General features: G+C 49.9%; 7 protein-coding genes across 7 annotated transcripts; 3 read left to right on the top strand and 4 right to left on the bottom strand.

Annotated features, from left to right (window-relative positions):
- Nucleotides 1-246: 246 nt before the first annotated feature.
- Nucleotides 247-2,137, bottom strand: EPUS_06369 (uncharacterized protein; the record flags this gene model as incomplete). The annotated part of the gene is made up of 2 exons (XM_007802041.1): nucleotides 247-346; nucleotides 402-2,137. 2 exons carry the CDS (start codon nucleotides 2,135-2,137, stop codon nucleotides 247-249), a joined length of 1,836 nt encoding a protein of 611 aa, XP_007800232.1.
- Nucleotides 2,138-3,287: 1,150 nt separating this feature from the next.
- EPUS_06368 (uncharacterized protein) lies at nucleotides 3,288-4,977 on the bottom strand (the record flags this gene model as incomplete). The annotated part of the gene is made up of 2 exons (XM_007802040.1): nucleotides 3,288-4,828; nucleotides 4,899-4,977. 2 exons carry the CDS (start codon nucleotides 4,975-4,977, stop codon nucleotides 3,288-3,290), a joined length of 1,620 nt encoding a protein of 539 aa, XP_007800231.1.
- A 1,182-nt stretch (nucleotides 4,978-6,159) lies between these two features.
- Nucleotides 6,160-7,631, bottom strand: EPUS_06367 (uncharacterized protein; the record flags this gene model as incomplete). Its single annotated transcript, XM_007802039.1, has 3 exons — nucleotides 6,160-7,399; nucleotides 7,447-7,560; nucleotides 7,606-7,631. The coding sequence occupies 3 exons, from the start codon at nucleotides 7,629-7,631 to the stop codon at nucleotides 6,160-6,162; spliced, it is 1,380 nt and encodes a 459-aa protein (XP_007800230.1).
- Nucleotides 7,632-9,250: 1,619 nt separating this feature from the next.
- EPUS_06366 (uncharacterized protein) lies at nucleotides 9,251-10,902 on the top strand (the record flags this gene model as incomplete). The annotated part of the gene is made up of 2 exons (XM_007802038.1): nucleotides 9,251-9,469; nucleotides 9,532-10,902. 2 exons carry the CDS (start codon nucleotides 9,251-9,253, stop codon nucleotides 10,900-10,902), a joined length of 1,590 nt encoding a protein of 529 aa, XP_007800229.1.
- Nucleotides 10,903-12,091: 1,189 nt separating this feature from the next.
- Nucleotides 12,092-12,934, top strand: EPUS_06365 (uncharacterized protein; the record flags this gene model as incomplete). Its single annotated transcript, XM_007802037.1, has 1 exon — nucleotides 12,092-12,934. One exon carries the CDS (start codon nucleotides 12,092-12,094, stop codon nucleotides 12,932-12,934), a length of 843 nt encoding a protein of 280 aa, XP_007800228.1.
- A 1,812-nt stretch (nucleotides 12,935-14,746) lies between these two features.
- On the bottom strand, nucleotides 14,747-17,501 carry EPUS_06364 (uncharacterized protein; the record flags this gene model as incomplete). The annotated part of the gene is made up of 2 exons (XM_007802036.1): nucleotides 14,747-15,781; nucleotides 15,834-17,501. The coding sequence occupies 2 exons, from the start codon at nucleotides 17,499-17,501 to the stop codon at nucleotides 14,747-14,749; spliced, it is 2,703 nt and encodes a 900-aa protein (XP_007800227.1).
- A 444-nt stretch (nucleotides 17,502-17,945) lies between these two features.
- On the top strand, nucleotides 17,946-20,484 carry EPUS_06363 (uncharacterized protein; the record flags this gene model as incomplete). Its single annotated transcript, XM_007802035.1, has 2 exons — nucleotides 17,946-18,001; nucleotides 19,008-20,484. The coding sequence occupies 2 exons, from the start codon at nucleotides 17,946-17,948 to the stop codon at nucleotides 20,482-20,484; spliced, it is 1,533 nt and encodes a 510-aa protein (XP_007800226.1).
- Between the last annotated feature and the right edge of the window lie 1,040 nt (nucleotides 20,485-21,524).

Here is a 21,524-nt window from a genome sequence, read left to right as displayed (position 1 = left end):
TCATTGATCCATGCTGGAATGGTTGTGGGACATGCGCGGCAGATTCTGTGTGTGATCTCATGTCATTCGTCCCCAGGAGAGCAGTGATGGTCGCTGCGTTGCTGCATACGGTGACAGAGGGACTGAGCTTCATGCAGCCAAACTGGGCGGATTTCACAAGTCCGGCAGCGTGGGTGGAGCTGCGTCTAGGACGTCTCATTCCTTACCGTCTAGCCCCTCCCACCCTTCCACCCTTCCGACCGGCATTCAGTCTTTCAGCACCCATTTCTTGTCCGTATGTGCACCCTCCCTGCTCGCTACATGACCCAGAGTATCCTTGATCGTGTCCTTGGACAATTTCGGAAACCTGTTTTAATATATTAGCAATTACGCAGACTCGCATATCCCGCGAAATAACGCACTGTTTCTTCAAGATCTCAATCAACCCCACTTTTGTCAGATCGCTCCCCCGGACAGCTTGCTTGAAATCCGGCAGTACTTCGTCAGGGGCTAGCTTCAGGGGCTTTCCTGCCTTTGTCTCTGTTGCTTGTGTGAGACCAGTGGAGTTTTGGCACCTTTCGTCGGACTTTTCTTCCTCCTCAGCTTTCCAAGGAGATGTTATCGCTGGACTGCTGTTTGGATTGAGACTCGACAACGGCAGCCGCGGAGGTTGCATGGCTGGCTGCCTGGACACCTGGTGTGCTCTGGGCCAGTAGGCAGTCGAGTAGGGGTCGATGGGAAAGAGATGATGGTCAGATAACATCTGTATGCGGTATTCCTCGAGGGGACCGCCCTCATTAGTCGTGTTGGTCCAGCATAGTCCAGAATTTACTGGTATCATCTCTCCCATGACCTGTCTCCTCCTCCCCAGGTCGTCCTCGTCATCTAGAAAGCCGTCCATGTCTTCCTCTCCATCCTCGCCTATGTCAGATTCATCGTCACCCGATCCAAGGTCCTCGTCGTCTTCATTAGGTGGTTCCCATTCAGCCTCAGAGTCGTAGTCGTAATTTGTGTTGGGAAGCTGTCTACTAAATGGGCGACGGGAAAGCTTCACAGCTGATGTTGGTGAGACAGCTCGGGTATAAGTCCCTTCGTATGGGGGACGAACGTCTTCTCTAAAGGATAGGATCTTGTATGCGACACGCGACAATTGAGGAAATGCGGGCTCGCCCGTAAGGTCGATTGGTGATGTGGAAGTGCCTTGAATGCTTTCTACAATTTCCTTCATGGTGCACGGTGGCATCTGACAACGCTTCCGCTTCCTAGACTTAAACTTAGATGTGAGATCTTCAGCATGAATACTGTTCCCCTGCACCATCCATGTATCAAGCCGGCTGATCGCCATGTGTGATAGGTTTCCGTCTCGAGCAAATCGATTTGCAGGCGCCAGTTTGACATTCTGTGGGACAAAGAATGGCAGAAATCCGTGTTTTGCATCCACTCGCTTCTGGGGAGAACCTTTTGCTGGTACCTCGTTGTCATGATCATCGAGACCACCGAGACTGATGACCGAAGATCTTCGGCTGGAGGCATGAGAAGATTCTTCCGTCACTTCGCCTGCTACCGGCTTCTGGAAGAAGCAGCCCAGTCGTAGCTGAGACCGCTCCTTTTTCTTCTTTTCCTCCTCTTTCTTTCTTTTTGCTTCCTCTTTTGCTTGTTTCTCTTCGTCTCTAGCTTTCTGTTTCTCAGCCTTTTCGACTTCCCGCTTCTTTCTCATAACCTCTTTCTCTTCTTCCTTCCGCCGCTTTTCTTGGTCTCTTAGCAGTTTCTCCTGCTCCTTCCTTTGGAGTTCATCTGCCTTCTTCTTCTCCTTTTCTTCCTTCTCGGACTGCTTCTTGACCCTCTCCAGTTCTTTTTCGGCAAATGTTAACTTCTGCTTCTTTGCTGCTCCAGAACTCGTCACAGGCGGAGGAGTAGCTTGAGCTGCCGACAGTGTCATGGTCTTTGCATCACTTAGCGCTGAACTTTCGACACTGATGGCTGGTGACAATTGCCTGCCTGGTCGAGGCGAAAGTTGGGACGCAGCAGGGCTGGTTGGGGTTGGCAACTGCGTCTCTTCTGGGCTTTGAGTTCTAGTATGGAAGGGCACGAGACCTTCAGCCTCATCGTGAGACCGTTTCTTTGATACCGGCGTATGCGTAACAGATTTCTCTGACATTGTGAGATGCGTAGGGCTCCGTGGTCGCCAGAATGTTGGGATAGCAGAGAAGATAATTCAGTATAAGAGGACAATTGACAGGAACACAAGCAATAATATACGATTACTTTGACAGGCGAAGCACGCAATAACTTAACGATTTGATCTGGGTCTGTAGGCAGTGCAGGCAGAGTTGCATGAGATGCTTTTCAAGGGTCTATTCTGAGAATTGGAGAAGGAGTGGAACGCGCTCGCGTCGCGTGTTTCCGGAATGGCTACTACGTAGATTGGGTTCTTGGCGTGTTCGAGGTTGAATATCGGTTATACTGCAGTGGCTGGAGCAAAAGGGCCGCCACAACTGGCCGCCAACCAGCTATCTATCTGGCATCATCTTTGGTAGCATTGGAAAGGGATTCACCGGTGAACTCAGCCTCTCAACATCCTGCAAAGCGATAAAGCTTCGACTGGGCATGGGACACATATTACAGAGGGACAGGAGGAAGATGAAGCTTACGGGAATAGCTGATAGCGATCTCTTCACCGGTTGCCAATACCGTTGCGGTATGGGGATGGCAACAGGAGAGTAGTCAACTTCTTTTCTTTTTATGTAATCATGTGGTGACTTTCTGATGATGAACACCCATGTGACACAGAGGAGACCACTCTTCCAAGCTGTCAGCTGGCACCTGGTCGAGGCCATGGCTATGCGATCAATGATCCGCTGTATCAACGCTGGCATAAAGACGACTCGTAAACCACAACTGGAATTGAAGTGAAGAATCCACCATATGGAGGAGCGTATAAGCCGAAGCACGCTATGTCTGAAAACTCCTCCCGGACCCGGTCTACAGGTTCGCTCATTTTTTGTCCTTCATGTCGATCAGGGACTGGCCCATGGCAGCATATGCTGCTCGAGAACTACAATCTACGGCTCCAAGGATCACATGCTGCCACGAGACAGCACATGATCGACATGAAGGACATAAAGCTCAACATTAGCTTGTATTGTATCTGTTCAAGAACGTATCTGCCACCCATAGAAGCTCAGTCACGGTTCCTCCAATGCTTGCTTGCTCAGAGTGTTCCAATCCCAAGCCTATGTACGACCTTCCCTTACATCTAGCCCGCCCGCCGCAGACCTGATATAGCAACGACCAACCCAATGCGAATCCTATTGCGGCCCCTTGGTATCCCCAAATCTCTCCAGATTGACTCGTGGCCCGTCATAATGCTTTTTCGCATAGGAAAACCAGTTGATGACAGCAAAGAGTGTCATAACAGCAAGCACAGCTGCTGCGTAGTTCGCACTGCTGCCTGTGGTTGGATTGGAGGTTGGGAAGCAATAGAAGATCAAGGTAATGAAACCCCACACTACGGTGACGGAATCAAATAACCACCCTGCTTTGCCAAAGTTCCACGACCATCCTGACTTCTTCTCCGGGAGGAAGTGCTGGGCCCGGCGCCGTAACATCTTGAGTCCTGCGGTGATTGCGAATGTGACATGCATGAGGATGACTGCCGTGGCGACTATGGCATTGAATGCAGATGTCGAGCCAAGGTGGACGCAACCCATGATGAAGACAACAAAAGCGTTTGCGATAAGTGCCCAGACTGGAACTCCAAGAGCCGGATGTATGGCTCCGATGGCGCCAGAGAAGACCAGCCCACGATCTCGCGCAAATGACCAAGTCAAGCGTGAGGCTGTCTGCTGGGAGGCATTCAATGAGAAGTACCCTGTAAGAACAAAAAGAGCGGTCATGGTTGTTGCTCCACTATCAGAACGAACGGCCTGACGCCAGATTTCGAAGATAGGAACAGGTGAAGCGAGCACTGACTTGGCATCTGAGATGCAATAGAACATAGCAACGACGAACGGAAACACGGTAATGAAACCAATTACCAAAGTTGCTACCAATGCCCATGGCACGGCAGTGGCAGCATTTTTTGCATCTTCCGCCAAATGAATCGCACCGTCTATGCCCACAAAGCCGAAGTTGGGGTTGACAAGTCCTGTGAGGAAGACGATACCGTTACTCCACCCGGTAGCCTCATTGACGAATACAGTCCAGACGAAGGACGATGAAAGCTTAGGAGAGGCCCGAGCCAGACAAGTGATAAAGTAAGTGAGCATCATGAGAAGCGACAGCGCCATGCCAATGTCATGTGTCCAGCCTGCACGACGAAGAATGCCGATGTTGTAGATGAGGACAGCGATATTCGAGGCTTGATAGATGAGGAACGCTTGCCATCTTTGCGACATGTATGCAGGGTTCCAATAGCTTACCAGGCCAAGAATAATGGATGGAAGGATGGCGCAAACAGCGGCCGAAGTGGCCATCCACGCAAATATGTTGATGATGCCAACGGTATAGCTCTGAAGTTCCCTTTCAGTCAACGGAACCATTGAAATGACAAGACCAAATCGCACACCCACCATTCCCCGCTTCGCCTTCTCTGGTGCCAAAAGCCATGTCCAGTGGTATTGACCTCCTGCTGTTGCATACCTTGCAGCCAGCTCTGCCATAGACAGGACGCAGCAGCCTACCATGACAGTTGATACAATTATTCCGTAGATGATAGTGACTGGTCCACCAGCAATGATCCCAAGAAAGAGTGTGGCTGCAACACCTCCCCAGCTATTGCAAATATTGAAGCCAGCAGCGACAATATCTCTGGTATGGAGAGTTCTTGGAGGGGCATTGTTGAAAATGACTTGATAAGGCCAAAATTAGACAAAGATTTGGAGGAGTAGAGACGAAGACTATAAGGGATGTGGACTGACCTCCGTCATCAAGCTCCTTGATCGCGGTTGTTGTGTTATGCTCAGGCATCTGAGACTCAGACGTTCCAGCAGTCTCCATGAAGATTGTAAAAGAGGTGAGTGAAATTGTTATGGGAGCAAGAGGGTTGAGTCAAGGTACGACAGCCAGCATACATCAAGTGAATGTTGTGGCGAAATAGCAGTCGGCTAAACACTCGGCATGGCAGGAAAAAACCCGACTGGTGTCTACCACAAGTATTCAAGGGATGAAAATGGAGCTCGCGTGGAATGCGATGCCCACGTGAAGGGCTAATGGAGCAGACATCCGGCAACCCTGGATGACTGGTACCAAGAAGGACGGCTTGGGGCATAGTGAATGTGGTACTCACGATTGTTATGCAGCGTCAGCCGAGTTTTGCTCATCTGAGCCCTATGGATGTCGAATTCAATCGACCAGTGATCAGAACGAAAAAATCCGAGTGAACTCCTGCCGGTCGGTTGAGGATGGAAGATCAACAGCAAGGGTTGAGATCGCTAGAACCAAGGCTCCAGTCCCAGTCCCAGTCCCAGTCCCTGCTGGCTTCTGGAATCCGCATGATTGCCGCCCACCTGCCAACAAAGACAGTCACTGGTCAAGATTTGGAGAACGAAACTAGAGTACGAGCACAGGGCGAGCGATTTGCGAGTACCCATTGTCAGCTAATCAGCTAATGCCTTGCACCAACTTTTTCGTTGCTCGAAGCTGGTACCATATGAACCTTCAGGAGGTCAGGTAGGACTGCCAGCGGCTGCTGCGGGTGCAAGAAGCGATTATGCCATCTTCCATTCCGTAATAACGTAATAACGTTCTTGAATCCAGACAACCGTGACAGGGAAATTTTTGTGGTTTTGGCGGACCAGCCTTTTCAAGGAAGTATGCCGACAGGGCGGTTGCTCGATCTACAAAAAGCAATGCAATGCGAGATCTGTATCACCTACTACGTAGTAGATTGGGAGCGATCGCCTTGATTGACAGCCAGAAGCATGGATTCTGCATACGGCCACGCTTTGCACGCCTATCTTACCGGGACAATGGAAAATTGCAGTAGTGAGGAAATCCGAAGGGCCCCTTGTGGGAAGGACACTGAAAAATCTCCGCTCCCAAGAGACTAGCTCACTTTCATGATGGTGACACAGGTCCACAAACACACTTTCATCTGATATCACAATAACAAATGTTTCTCTACTATTACCATTCCAATGGAAGGCAGGCTATTCGTCCCGCGAAAGCGATCGGGACTTTCTAACTCACTGTTTCTCTGACTGGCCCGGTGAAAGACTTCATGCCAAATACAAGCCAGGAGACGCCACTTATAGCCAAAGTCCCAATGAAAACTACACTAGTCCAGTTGAAATTGCCCGGGGTGACAGGTATGACTGCTGGGAAGAACATGAAGATGGAGGTAAAGATTGTGTAAAGAACGCTGAAGAGGTTGATCGCCAGACCCCATCTGCCGAGCTTCCATGGACCAAACTTGATCTCGTCGCCCCTGAACCTCCTCATCAGAAGAAGGGCAATGGGCATGAGGTAAGTGAAATACAGAGCCACCGTTGCAACGCCGGCAATGGCAAGAAATGCGTTGGTGTTCCAGAGGTTGATCAAACCAAGGAGGAGCAGAGAGGACGTTGTTGCGAGTATCGAGTTGAGGGGAATGGCTCGGCGCTTGTTAACGTGGCTAAGCTGTTTGCTGAACGGCAGACCTCTGTCGCGGCTGAAGGCCCAAGTTGTGCGAGACGCTGATGCCATCAGTCCTAGTACCGAGGCAATGGCTGATGCAACAATCCCGCAGATGGCAGCGTTGGTGGCTCGTGTCGATTGCGTGGCTTCATGGAAGATAGCGATGAGCGGGTATCCAGTCGGTGAAGCCAGCACGTTTTCCAGATCACCCATGCTGAATAGAAGTGCAATGACGAATCCGAATCCCAGTAAACCGTTCAGAACAACGGAGGTAACCAGAGCACGGGGAACAACTTTTTCAGCGTGCTCAATTTCCTCACTCATGTGACACGCACCGTCATATCCGGTGAAGGGAAAGGCTGTTGTCAGAAGGCCCACACACCAAGCTATACCCCTAGAGTTCCATCCCACGCGACTCTCAAAGTCCGTGAATACAAAAACTGCCGAATGTTGCGGCGCAAGATAGACCAACGGCACCAGAAGCGCAAAGAAAAGACCAATATGCAGAATCAGGATCAGCGTCTCCAGATATGGCAGGAACCTGATGAGGAAGACGTTGACCAATATTGCAAGAAGGATAACAGCAAAATATAACAACGTGCCATGGAATTGCTGATAGACGTATGAACTGTCGTTGAGGACAAAAAGACCCTGTAGCAATGTTGCACCAAGAAAAGCTGGTGTCGCAGTCGCGGCGATCCAACCAAGAACAGAAACCCACCCTGTTATCCAACTTACTCTGACCGACCATTTTCCAGTGGCCAGCAATGAGACCCAGTGATACTGGCCTCCAGAGGTCGGTGCCCTGCACCTGTCAGATGCCGAGTTGAGAAGGCCAAACTCCGAACTCACATAGAAGCGAGTTCCCCCAAGGACGCCGCCGTTGCAAGGGTGCCACAGAAGCAGAGAACGAAACCATAAATTAACGACACCGGTCCTCCATTATTGAGGCCGCCTTGTAAGAGACTAGCGGAGAGTCAGCAGAGTAGGGCCACTTGCGGTTTGCCGTACGCTGCAAGAGGTTCCCAAGTAGCCATCAGCGTAGTCGAGAATGAAACAATCGACACGAAACCAAAGTTTCTCTATCTGAGAGTAAGATGAAAATTCCCACCAAATATGTGAAAGACGTTGGCAATGGTACCTTGAGTTGGGGTCGTTTTCCCAGTCTCTCCAGGACTGCATCATCTCGCCGAGAAGATGGATGGCTTCTTCGTTGCCAAGGGGTATCATCTTCAGAAGATTTCCCTGAGGCATACCTCCAGTCGTGCTCAATGAGAACCATGCCAACGCTCGATTGGGAGAAGATAAGAAAGAGTGTCAAATTCAAGACTGTTTGATGACAACAACGTCAAGATTGATAGCAGAACGATGTGGGAGAGAGCAGAAGAAGGTATCGTAAAGGACTATCTGCTAATGTACAAGCCACAGCCCGAGAAGCAGACTTGCGACTGATAGTGGAGAGCGCGTCTCCTGAGACGGACAGGGACTCCTCGACTTCACAATGGAAGGACGGCGTATTACGTCTCCTCGCTTTTCCAGGTAGCCATGAGCGGTGCACAAAGAGCTTCAACGCTTGGATGCAAGGTCGGACGACAGATTCAACTGCCACAAGGACCAAAGAAGACGCCATGGTGGCACAATTCAAGGCCCACCTCGGCACTCTGCATGTCAGTTGCGTTGCCTATTGGGTTGCTGCATCAGATTGAGGAGACGTATTACTGGTGTTCTTTTCTGTTTAGAAGATAAGATGTTTGCGAATCGGCAACCCTCGGCAGCAAGGGGGATGGATTCACTGCATGATTGCGGAGCAATCATTGCAGAGGATGATGCTGTCCAGCTGCTGTACCTGGCCTGGGGTTATCAAATCACTCTAAAACAAATTTGCATTGCTCAATGACAGGGTACTTATGCAAATCATATAAACGTTGAATGCTGGAGGATTCTCTCAAATGACAGAAGTTGGGCTGCAGTGGCAAACAAACAGAGATCTCAATGGTGTGAGCTACAGCTTCGTACTCGATCATGTCGTTTAGGTAACACTATTGTAATCTAGCAGTCCTTCTTGTCTTACCACAAGAAGTGGGAATGTACTCGATTGGAATGAACCTTTCAATGGAATTGTGATGGAGTAAGGGGAAGAAAAGTCCACTGCTAAGTAAAACAAATCTCATAAACCTCCCCTATGCGCTCAGCAAGGGATGACGTGCATGCCACCATACCCAAATCGATCTTGTCACTACGCCCATCAATGTCAGCAAGCGAGGAACAGAAAACCGATACTCGTAGCATGCAAAGCGGATCGCCTGGTCGAGAGAAAATACAGAACGCTTCTGAAATAGGAAAACCGTCCACAGGGTTGGATACTCATCTCCTGTGCAGAGGATTGTCCCTGCTTCAATGTCTCCAGAAAATGATCCGCTCCAGGAAGCGGCGGCAAAAGCTGTCATGATGTGGTTCCACAGCGTGGAACGAGTTATCTGAGGATACAAAGCTCTTGTGTCGCATGAAAGTTGAGTACTGTTTAATCCTTGCGTTTGAGCGACCTGGCTACGAAGATCCCCTTGAGCTCTCCGAGGTCTCATCTACAAGACCTATCGTCCCGCGCTTGGAGATCTCTGTTTCCTTTAGGAGCTGCTATGTCGACTGAATGTCAGAGATGTCGTCGCCTATCTTGTCTGAATCCCATCCTCCTTCGATTTACGATCTCTCGCCTCCACACGGCGCTATCACGGAGAGTGACCATGGAGGCTATGTCGTCATTGCCGGCTGGATAATGATGTGCTTCTTCTCATTATCCGTTCTCACTCGATTAATGACTAGGTTCATACCTGTTCGCGTGTATGGTTCGGACGACATAATCATAGCAATTGCAATGGTAGGAGGGTGAAATCGGGACGACGGCTGTATGGATTGAGCAACGCTGACCTGATCGCTCAGGTAATTGGTATTGCTCAGACCGCAGCGATACATGTTTCGGCATCAAATGGGCTAGGACGGCATATTCACACGCTCTCTTACGACTCTTATGAGATATTCGCTAAGGCTTATTATGCTTCCGACCTGCTCTTCCTAGTCACGATCTATCTCGCCAAAGTCTCACTGGTTGTCTTCATTATGCGACTTACACCATCCCACAATATCCTCTACTTCTGCTACGGCTTCATCACAATACTCACAATGTGGATGCTTGCTTCTGTTTTTTCGCTAGCCTTTCAATGCTCCCTCCCTCAGCCTTGGGACTCGATGCAACTTCACCTGGCCACTTGCGAGGTGAACATTGCAGGATTATACTACTCGATTGGAGCTGTCGATATTTTGTCCGACATAGTCATCATTGTTACGCCCACAATCATTGTGTGGAACGTTCAGATTTCTCGCGCTCAACGGTTCACTGTTATTGGTGTCTTCGGCAGTCGTCTTGCAGTGTGTACGTGCTCTGCCCTCCTTCTAGCGTCAATTCCAGAATTCATCAAGTCATCGGATCGCAGCTGGGAAGCCGTCACGCCCCAGATATGGAGACAAGTCGTCCAATGTCTTTCACTCATTACTGCCTGCATACCCTGTTTGCGCCCTTTCCTGGCATCACTCGAATCCGGCTTCATTGACTCAAGTATGCGCGGCGTCATTGGCAAAACTTATGGGGGAGGTTCAGGACACGATACCGGCGACAGGAAGGGACCGAGCTCCTTTGCAATGACTTCTTTTGCCACGCGGGGTCGCAGGGCCACCACCGCCAACGGTACTCTGGGAAAGAACTCCGAGATTGAGACGAATACTTTGATTGATCTCGAACGAAATGGAAATTCCAAAAGATCATTATTATCACCGAAATCCGCCGCGACCGAGGTGCACGAGCCATCTGGGGCACCCAAAAGGAACGGTACCCTACGCTTTGGCCACCAAACGTGTACATGCAGTCAAGTCCCATCAACGACAACGATAACATCCAACAGCCGCAGAGACTCTAAAAATTTAGACACATTCCAGGGTCGAAGAGCAGGGAAGGTCGAGTCAACTGAAGTACCGCCTTCACGGAACTCCGGCGGCCTTGACGACTACATGCAGCCGGTGAGGATGGGCGATGGTCGCATAAGAGAGACTCGAGAGGTCTTGGTTTCGATTGAGCACTCAGGCTCGCATCTCGTGGACGGTTTCCGTTGTGCTCATGGCCCAGGCGCTTGTTCGAATCAAGCTATCGAAGCGCAGTTCATGCAGGAACATTCAACCTCTTGCTCATCATACCCAAAGGTGGAGGCAGCGTTTCCAACACCAGCACAGTCCACCCCTCGCACCTCCTGTTTCCGGTGAGCATCTCGCTATATGAATAGAAAGTCGGTTCTCTACAGGGTCACTGGCTCATTTGCAGGAGTCGGTTATAATCTTTTAGGTTCGCACCGGGAGTCATTGTCTATGCACCATAATTTGCTCTGCCAGTATCCATCTTGTCTCGAACGCAGACGCGAGATACCTTGCCGGGGCTATGATCTTTTACAGCTGCTATAGCTATGTTTTTGATCAAAACTTTCAGCAACTTTTGTTAGTGTTCACGATCGATACTTGAGAATGGGACCATCTGTGTCGAGGGAAATGGCCTATTACTGTCAAGAAGAGCTATGGAAACGCGGCACGCCTATACTTGCGCAACTATTTGGTGGTGCTATTGCTACAACTGTTAGAGGATGGTAGCAAACAGCGTACGGAGGTGCCAATTCACTTGATTGAGTTACTCCTATCAAGAGGAGTATTTGCTCATACTAATAGCTATAGAAGCGCATTACTGTAACAGCTCAGAAACAGCATTTGGCGTTCAATTCGTATAGCAATGCTCACTGCCATAAATAACAGGGCGTAACAGTTACAAGAGCGTTTCATGCGTTTTGCATGCGGGGACCCTTGTACCATCATGCTAGTACGTAACAGATACGTATCATATACGCAGGGATTCTAACAACAACAAGTTCAAAGTAAGGCATCATGTCATCATTATTAGGGTAGCAAATGAGGAAAGGAAGACACTCCCAATTTCGCTGTGTGGTTTCTCTCTCGATAAGCTGTTTCCTTGTTGCGGAATGAGTCGCTCTGTTGCAGGCAGTCACATATCTTGAAGTAACGGAAGGTGTCAAGGCAAGTGTACTTGTTCATTCAATTGGTCGATGTAAGGGATCGAGGTGCTCTTCTCTGGTTGTCGGCGTGAGACTCCAGAGTTCTCCCATCCCTGGTATTAATCGAGGTAATGCTCTGTAATGATTTCATGGTATTCTAATTGAAGCCTAGCGATGCTTGGCCTGGTATACCTGGTACTACTACTAACTAGTAGTACTAGTAAGCCTTACCCTCGACTTTCGTCTACATGAACATGATCAGCGACCTTATTAGACCGCAGACAACAAATGGTTACACGACAGAAACCAACCAAAACCATCGTTCCAACGATTCGTGATGATGTAGTGTCGACACTTCCCGTTGCTGCTTGCCACTATGCTTTGTACTAATCGTTATGTCGGCTTGTAGTACGGAATCATCACCGGAGGCGCAGGACTCGGAGCGCAATACAGCTCCGGCCACCAGAGATTCCCCTCATGCTTCACACGAAGGCAGTGATACTACGTCGCGTCAGAAGTCATTGACCGGGGACGCTGAGGCCCATTCAGAACCGCCACTGCCGGCTGAAGAACCACCCCCTCTACCGCAAGAGGTGCCACCTGCACAGCTCCAAGATGATGGCTGGGATCCAGTCTGGGACGATGCGGCCCAGACCTTCTACTTCTATAACCGCTTCACCAAGATCTCTCAATGGGAGAATCCTCGTCTGCCTGCGGTCGCTGAACCCGCGCCTCCCGGCGTAGGCAACTACGATAGAATAGCACTCCCTCCCGCAACCATTGCCACCGATTCCCCTCCCCCAACAACCTCAAAACCAGCCGCTGGAGGCTACGATCCCGCCATCCATGGCGATTACGACCCAACCGCCGACTACGCCCAACCCCGGCCCGAACCCGCCGACCCCAACTCCAACCACATCCACACCGCTGACCTCGCACCCCCCGGCACAACCGCCCTTAACCCCTCAGACCCCTACGCTGCAACCGGCACCTTTAACCGTTTTACCGGGAAATGGCAGTCCGCTACCCTTCAACCGGAAAACTTCAACGATGACAACAAATCCAAGAGGCAGATGAACGCGTACTTTGATGTCGATGCCGCGGCGAACAGTCATGACGGGAAGAGTCTGAAGGCAGAGCGGAGTGGTAAGAAGTTGACCAAGAAGGAGTTGAAGGCTTTCAAGGATAAGAGAAGAGAGAAAAAGGAGGAGAGGAGGAGAGCTTGGTTGAGGGATTAGATGGGATGGAATATACTGCTGCGGGTGCTTGAAGATGGGTATCTGTGGAGGTTGAACGTGCATGTTTAACGTCTTGATAGCGGAGGGATCAAGCACAGCCTGTGCTGCTCAAGGGCTTTGAATATATTCTTTATGTCCCTCCGAGGCCTATATAACACAGAAAGCTTGGGCCTCAACTGGAAGGGCCGTTCTCGAGCACTGATCAAAATATCTCCATGTATAGAGGACGGATATCCCTCCCTTTCAGATAGCAGAAGTTCATACCATCCTCATGATCCTTCGAACCGGGGCAGGGTCTATCCTTGAAGACCCTGCAAGCCAGCATAATGGTCTAGTATGACAGATGAACGTTTTTTCCCATCCATCCACCATCCAGCCAACGTAAATACCTCCTCGACTCTCTATGAAGCTTTCGGGAATGCTAAATCTTCGCATGACAGTCCCATAGGATTTTGTATGTTGACCCAAGAGCGGGGTCTCGTGTAGTCAGATATTCCTGGCGTGACTTGAGCGCCACATGGAGTTGCTCGCCCTGCGTGGTGATTTCGCTGCACTCCCCTTTTGGCTCGTGCAGCTGTCTCGTCGTGAAACGGGCACCACAGCCGCGATCAATACAAATAGGATGCTTTCGGCTAGTCCATGTGAGCTCGCGGGGCTCATGAGGGATACTTTTGGAACAGTTCTACATCCATCTGATCGCTCCAATCGAAGCACACCTATTCCCAAATTCGTGTCATTCCATTTCTGGAAATTCTGGAGATTCTGCCTGTTCTCAACGCCCGTGCACGTATTGCACCTGCCTGAGTTCCAATTTTGGGGGATACTGAGACGTTTATGATGGCTCCTGCTTTGAAGATCCCAATAAAAATTGCACAAAGTGTTTAGCATTCATGAGTTCGAGGCCAAGAAATCTGGTTCAAAGGTGACAGTTCTTCCATAGGGATCTCGCTTTGAAATCAACCTGGCAAGGCCACAACATCAACGCCTTCAATCAGCCCAAGTGGCCATCACGATTCGGTTCAACGCTAGAAGCGCTCGTGAAAGTGTCACGTCGAATTTCAAGAGAGCCGACCCAACTTGGCACGCATACCTGCAGGCTTTGCAATCCAAGTGAGCGAGACGGCCGGATTCTGATTTTTACAGAAAGCTAGAATGCTGTGTAATGGCGCTTCAAAATCAGCTTGGAGTGATGAATCTTAAAGAGGGCGAAGATGATATAGACAAATGTTCGTATCACCTCCAGTAGCTTGGAGAACTCGTTCGCGGGCAAAAGATGTCAAACGCATTCCATTCCCTTATCAACCCTCGGCACAGAGTGGAGAGCTTCCCAGGGACGCTAGTTTCAGTCCAGAAAGAGAGGGTCGCTCCCAACGATGCTGAAAAGAAACCAGAGACCCGGGCATATTCGGATGTTAGCTCTGGTGTCCGAGAATCTCCTGCGCAAGGATGTACTAACAAACTGCTTACACAGAAGCTATAAATAATCTGCTCCACCTACTGAGACCACACTAGTTAGTGTGGGAAGAGCTAGCTGTGTCTCCTGGCAGTTACTCCGTACTCGTAGCCTATTGCGGACTTTTGACTCACGACTCCATGGGCAGAGTCTAAATATTCGGCGGTTCACATTAGTACCCTGCTACGTGCGCACACTCCAAATGTCACGTCCGGATTCTGCTTGGCGTTTCGTTAAATTACTAGCTTCCGTTGCTCTTTTGCAACTTCTCTCCTCTCCATACTCGACTCAACCAATCAATCTGCCAAACCATGATACCAAAGCAATCATCAAACCACACCTCACATGAAGGTAAGCAGCTAATGCACTTCCTTCCAGTAGCCACTCAAGGGGTCCTTCTCCCATTTTGGTCCATTCACTTCCCATGTCCACTGAGCGTCTTCATCTCTTAGCCTGACCAATCCTGTTGGAACGCTCGTCTCCCAAGGTTCGCCCTTAGCAACTTCTATTCCAGTCTGTTCCTGGGCCCTGGCCAATTCGTTGATGAAGGGGAGGTAATCTTTGTTAGCCAGAGTTGGGACCGGCCCGCCCTGCCATATATGGCCGGTCTGTAAGAAATACAGGACGTCGTTTCCGAAATTCAGCGTCGTTCCAAATTGCACTCTGGCCGCACCGGCCTGCACAAAGTCCGCGAAGTCCGGATCAGTCGAAGTTTGGAGGAGCCGTTCCTTCCACGTCGACTTACGAGCCCAGTAGTATGGATACAGAACGTACTGCAGCTGGTCCCACTCGAATGCCTGTTCGAAGAATTGAATGTACCGTCCCTGTGCGACGGCCTTGCGTAAGTTGATCTCAACAACGCCATGCGCCGTATCGGTCTGGAGGCCGTCGAAGACCGTGAAGTTCTGCGATGTCAGCATGGCGATACAGGCTTTCTTCAGCTCATTGCGGATGAGCCGCTTGGCTCCATCTGGTTTGGACCCCGGAAGGGTGCCAGGAGACGCAACGGCTGCTTCGGCAACGGCACGCTCGTACGTGGTGACACGCTTTATATAGGCTTTGAGCAGACTATCGTACGTCTCTTGTTGCCACTGGCGGAAACCGTCTGCACTTCGGATGCAGTTAATGCGGACCGCGCCTGAAAACCCTAGAGAGGACCACAACGAAACGGCTATACCTACCGTGTCCTTTGGAAACGGCAAGGAGAAGACCGCGTGTGTCTGCTGCACCCACATAGTCTCTTCCCCCTTAATGACAAATTTCATTTCGCCCGGCGTCATCTCTCCTATCGAGATAGACACAGGAATGTTTTCGATGTCTCTTTCGAAGCTGAAAGCAAGGTTCAAATTGGCTGTTGCCGAATAAGCGACGTATCCAGGGGGGATTTCCACATCCTTTTGGAAGGTGGTCGGACCGGGACACTCCTTTGCCTCGATAGCGAAAGACATGGCCGCTCGCCCAATAATCGGCGGCGAGTGAGCTATAGTTGGCTTCATTTATGTCCAGGGCCGACGCTGTAAATTCCGGAGGTTTTGCGGCTATCTCGCGGGAGGCGGCTAGAGCATCCACGAGGAAAGCTGCAGGCTCAGGAACAACGATATCAAACAGCAGTCGCGTGCCGTAGTTGTATATCTGGGATTGGTTCACCTTGTTGACCCATTGATAGATACCGCTGATGTTCGAGGCGTCATCTCCAGTGTTATCGAATTCATGACAGAAATTCTCTTGCAATTCTTGTACTTGCGATCGAAAGCTTTTCTGAACCACTTTCGATGCGGCTCGCGAGGTGATGTTCTTTGCAAACTGGGTCGCGACCTTCATCGCTTCGTCCGAGCTGCCCGATTCGGAAACCGAAGTGTCTGCCTTGACCTCCGTGATTGGCCCGTACTTTCTGCTGACTGGCAGTCCGGCTTTGAACGCTGAGTCTTCTTTGATGACGTTGCTGGCCTCGTTGTTCAAGGAATATCTTTCTGTCGAGGAAGACTCGCGCTCCTCTTCCGTTTCCTTGGTCTTGGGAGTCATCTCTGCCGTTCCGGTTCGGTCCAAATTCTTGATCTCCCGAAGAAAGCGCTCATTCTTTATTACGTTTTGTATATTGACTATCTCACCCCCTTCATAGCGAAGTATATGAGTCCGGACGACCAGGAGATCCCCAACGCCCGAAGGCCTGATTGAGCTGGGAACTGGTCTTGGGACCCATGGAAGCACATCTCTTTGCTCGGCTTTCCCAACACGCCAGGGAAGTTCCCGTTTCCCGGTTGTTCCAAGCCCGATCGATCCCAAGGTATGAACCGTTCGTTGCGGAGATGAGCCCCTCAAGACCCTCTCTTCCTTGGAGGCGAATCTCACAGCAGTTTGGTGCAAGGCTTGGAAATCAGAAATGTCTTCTCTTGGAAAGTCTTTGGACAATCTTCCCTTGGCAGATGGAGTCAGAGACCTTGTCCAGGATTGTCTCAGACGCAAAGGATGCCGTTCATCGTCTTCAATATTCAAATATGCATGCAGTCGGTCCGAAGTCAAAACGTTTAGGATCTCGGTATAGTCTTCCAACAGGTCTCTGGTCTCTGACTGGCCAGTCGACTTCTGGTGGAATTTTTGCTCGCCAGCGGAATGGGGAGTTATTGGCATGGAAAAGGGGAATAGTAGGTGCTTTAAACAAAACACCGGCTGTGGATGAGTTGACTGCCTACTCAGTAATTCCTGCCTTACCAGATCATACAGTTGCCGATAACGAGTAATACTGGGTCCAGCTCCATGTCGATCCCTTCCCAATAAATACAGACGAATAAGAGCCGTATCCAAGTGGTCTTCGTCGATGCGCCACGTTTGTCCGAGTATTTCTTCCAGATCCTGTCCTTCGAACACCGTAGATACGGAATCTTTCACCACATCTCCCGAAGGTGACTGAGACGGCAGGAGTTCATCAAGCAAACCGATCTTATCGCCGAATTTTAATTCGGACCTCACCTGATTAAAGTCGACGCAGTCGCTCCCGTCTCCTAACTCTTTGTATATTTCCGCAAGTGTTTTACCCTCCAGAGCCGGTCCCACAATTATGTGGTCTGGCACCAACTCCGAGGGACGGGTCAAGGTGAATCTGAAAAGTTCGCTCATGTTGGACTAGAAAAGGTCGGATCTTTATTGTACAATAGAGTGTTTATACCTTAATATAATCACCGATTCTTCTTTTTTTTCAAAGGAAAATTGACTTTTAGAGAACATGACCGCCATGGGCTATTACCTATGTTTTACTGAATTGTTTGACAGTATGACGAGTATTATACTAATCAACGACTAACTATAGCATGAAGACGAGAGGGAGATGGATATTGCCATGCAAACAGCCCCTGATGCCTCCTTCGCGCCATCACAGCATTATGATACGTGCGGGGGTGGAGCTGAAACAGCATGAACTCGTATTCAGCATCTCATCAGCTCAAAATTCCGTCAGTAAATGTGATGATCGCTCGATGAGATGCAGCATCTCACGATAGCAGCCCTTGGGTCGACGGTTAGCTGGACCTTCGGTTCCGAGTTCGTGGACAAAGTACTTACATGATGTCTAAGGACCTGCAGAAAACCTTAAATGGCCATCAACTTGGTGCGACTATAACGTAAGTCACAAACTCCCAAATCCGACTATAATCCTTGAACGGCAAAGAATCAACGTAGAGCAATGCTGGAGGCAAACACTCCTGTGAGATCCCCTTCTGCTCGGAAGTCAATAGTAGACCATCCAGTGTTCAACAATGCGTCGAAAAGAAAAGTCAAAAGGCGTTTGGCTTTGAGTTGAAACAGTAATTTACCTCCACTGCCGCCCATGCGGCGCCACAGCGTCTTGTACAGGACGGGCTGGACGATTGCAACCTTGATGATAGTTCCACAAGCGGCAGGATGTTAGTTCGCCGCTGCTGTCGTCGTCGTCGTCGTCGTCTTCATCGTCATCATCATCACCATGATTATTCTTCTTCTCCTTCTCGCCGGCGTAGTTATTGCCGGTGTCTGGGACACCTTGAGTAGTATGTTGTAATTATATCGACAGAGCCGTGCTTGGTAGTACTGGTAGGACGGTGAAGTTTTCTATCTGCGGTTAGCTGGACGTTGTGAAGCACGGCTCAATCCGTGCATGCCGTGATGATTGATTCCCTTCCCTGATTCCTGAGTCCTGAGTCCTGATTCCGGTTGCATTCTCTTGACTAGCTGCTTGGCTACCTCGAAGAGACCCTTCTGCACAGGAACCTGAAGGTCAACATGTCTCCTCTCTTCTGGTCTAAGATGTCACTTGGTGTTTGGCTAGCTGTATCTGCTCGGCATGAAAACAAGGGGGCGGGGGGGATTAGGAGGCTAGGAGAAGCAGGAGAATTGATAGCTTTGCTTCTGAACATCAAAGTTCTGAAGTTGGTTGTCGATCCTTCGGCTCAACCTCTCATGGCTCTCTCCAGAACTTCGGATACTTGTCACTCTACTCAATGACCATGTTCACCTCATGTGGCCTGACATGGTTGCCGGAGCTTGCCTGGCATGGTACATAGCTGTAGTGGCTGTCTGCATGCTTGGCTACATTCAACTGTGATTCTCGTGGTTCTCCGCTTGATTCGAAAGGGGCTGATCACGTCACAGAGTGTGCAACTACTCAAACATACCTGAGAAATCGAGATCGTCCTCGTGTTTCCCCTCTGATGCTCCGCATGTCACAATCATCCGACCTATCAAGGGCCTGGAACCTTCCTTGTACGAATGTCTTGCAGCAACCTTTCATCAGGACTATCCTAGTCAGAAATTGACGATACATTTCTGTATCGCCTCAAGAGGTGACCCGGCCTTCCCGATTCTCGAACGCCTGCTGTGCGATTTCCCCGCTTTCGACGCAAGAATTTTGGTCGAAGATGGGGATCCAGCATTACTCGACCAGAGTGCCGCAACTGCCTGTATCGGACCCAATCCAAAGATCCGTAACATGAGCAGAGGTTACCGGGAAGCAAAAGGAGATATAGTATGGATCATCGACTGTAACGTGTGGGTGGCTAGCGGCACGTGCGGAAGAATGGTGGACAAGCTCTGTGGGTTTTCTAGGAATGGTTCTACAAGGTCATACAAGTTCGTTCACCAACTCCCCATTTGTGTCGACGTGGATAGTGAGCTCTCTGGACGCGAGACGAATGGCTTCGAGAATGAAGACTTTGGAATGCCGCACTCAAGAAGAGACTCCAAAATGTGCAGGTCATGGCTGTCAATAGGGGGAGGACGCCTTGAAGAGCTCTTCCTCTCGTCATCCCATGCAAAATTCTACACAGCCATCAACACAGTAGCAGTCGCACCCTGCATCGTCGGCAAGTCAAATATGTTTCGACGATCGCATCTCAACTACTTAACTTCTCCTAGACATATTTCCTCAAAAACCCCCATGTCTTCTAGTCCAGGTAATGGTGAAGGCATCGATTTCTTCTCCCACAACATCTGTGAAGACCACCTGATCGGCGACCTCCTCTGGCGCAGCACCATCCCCTCCGACCCGAACCTCGGTAACCACGCCCTCCTCTTTGGCGACCTAGCCATCCAGCCCATCGCAAATATGAGCCTTGCCGCCTACATCGCTCGCCGAGTCCGCTGGCTACGCGTTCGCAAATTCACCGTCACTCTCGCAACGCTAGTAGAGCCAGGGACAGAGAGCTTCCTCTGCTCCGCTTATGGCGCCTTTGCGGCCACTTCCTTGGATTGGTTTACACACAATGTCGGCATTCCTCAAACGTGGACCGCTTTTGCTACCCTCTGGCTCATCAGCATCTCCCTCTGGGCCCTCGTCGACTGGTCTGTCTACCTTCTCCTACACTCGGGCAAGACCATCCAATTCAGCAATAACAGCAATGACGTGCCTTTCTTTGCGCGCCCCCTTCAAACACTTTCCCGCCGCCCCTTTATCGAATGGTTGGCCGCATGGCTTGCACGTGAAACCCTCGCCCTACCGATCTGGACCTGGGCTTTCTGGGGCGGCGTGACGGTCGTCTGGAGAGATCGCAGATTCCGGGTTGGGATGGATATGCGGGTGCATGAGATCAGCGACGGCGACGAAGACGAAAGGCGTTCAAAAATAGAATAAATACAGTTTCGCCCTGCTTTTCTAGAGTCCCAGAGCCAGAATTGAAAGATAGAAGACATTGAGCGGACCGACCACAGGTTCACGCCTATGTATAGAACGATTGCTTCATAAGACAGATTGGTCATTGCATCCACAAACATTGAACACCCTTGACATTCCCCTGAATTGCCTTCAACATCACAACAGAGGGCGCCCTCGTGTGCTACTATAGTACGTGTTGGGTTAAGTGTCTCCACTGCGTCAGCCAGATGATCAACGACCTTCACTTTCCATTCTATTCTGGTATTACTGAAGGTAGAGGGGGGATAGCCCACTAGTTAGCACCACACAGAAGATGTGAATAAGTACTCCGTAAACTCCATCATGATTATCACATCACATCAATCCAAGTTGAAACAACAAGTCAGAGGAGGGAGGAGAAAAGTAGCAGGTAAAGAGATTCCGCAGGTATGCCATCCCATCCCATCTACCGGTTTCATATCTCAGTCAAAAGGATGAGTTATTTCGGAACGGAAAAGACTCGCATTCTTTCCTAACCGGGCGGCCGACTCATTTTCAAGTTCAAATACGCAAGAAAGAAGACATGGATCTTGGGGATCTATGGTTTTTGAGATTAAAGATCCGGGGCGGTCAGTGATGGTATTGTTTTAAAGGTAGTCCTAGATGCCGGTGCGCTGCCTCTTCCGGTTTAGCCCCGCCCGATCGGGCAACACGCCCTCTCGCCGCTTGGCCCCGGGTATAAAGAGCCCGCTGCTCCTCGTTCTCCCTCGCCGTCTCTTTCTTTCTGTCTTCTACTCCTTCCTCTTCTCTTGCTTTCCCCCAGCTTCTTAAAGTTATAAGAGCTAACTCTGCTCGTATCGACTAGTAAAACAAATCTTATATGAGTCTATAAACTAGAAAAATTGCGGTTTTTTGTTGTACATGTGAAATTACGCTAAGCGCTTTTTCTTTTCTCGGGCATATATAAACATCTAAACTATAATTTAAAACATATGTAAGAAAATCAGGCAATAATAGAGGAAAAATCAGGGCTTAGTTAC

This window comes from Endocarpon pusillum (genome assembly GCF_000464535.1).
Source record: "Endocarpon pusillum Z07020 unplaced genomic scaffold scaffold1466, whole genome shotgun sequence".
Taxonomy (NCBI): Eukaryota; Fungi; Ascomycota; class Eurotiomycetes; order Verrucariales; family Verrucariaceae; genus Endocarpon; species Endocarpon pusillum.
The sequence above is the reverse complement of the archived record's forward strand: the minus strand, read 5'-3'. Positions and strand labels throughout refer to the sequence as shown.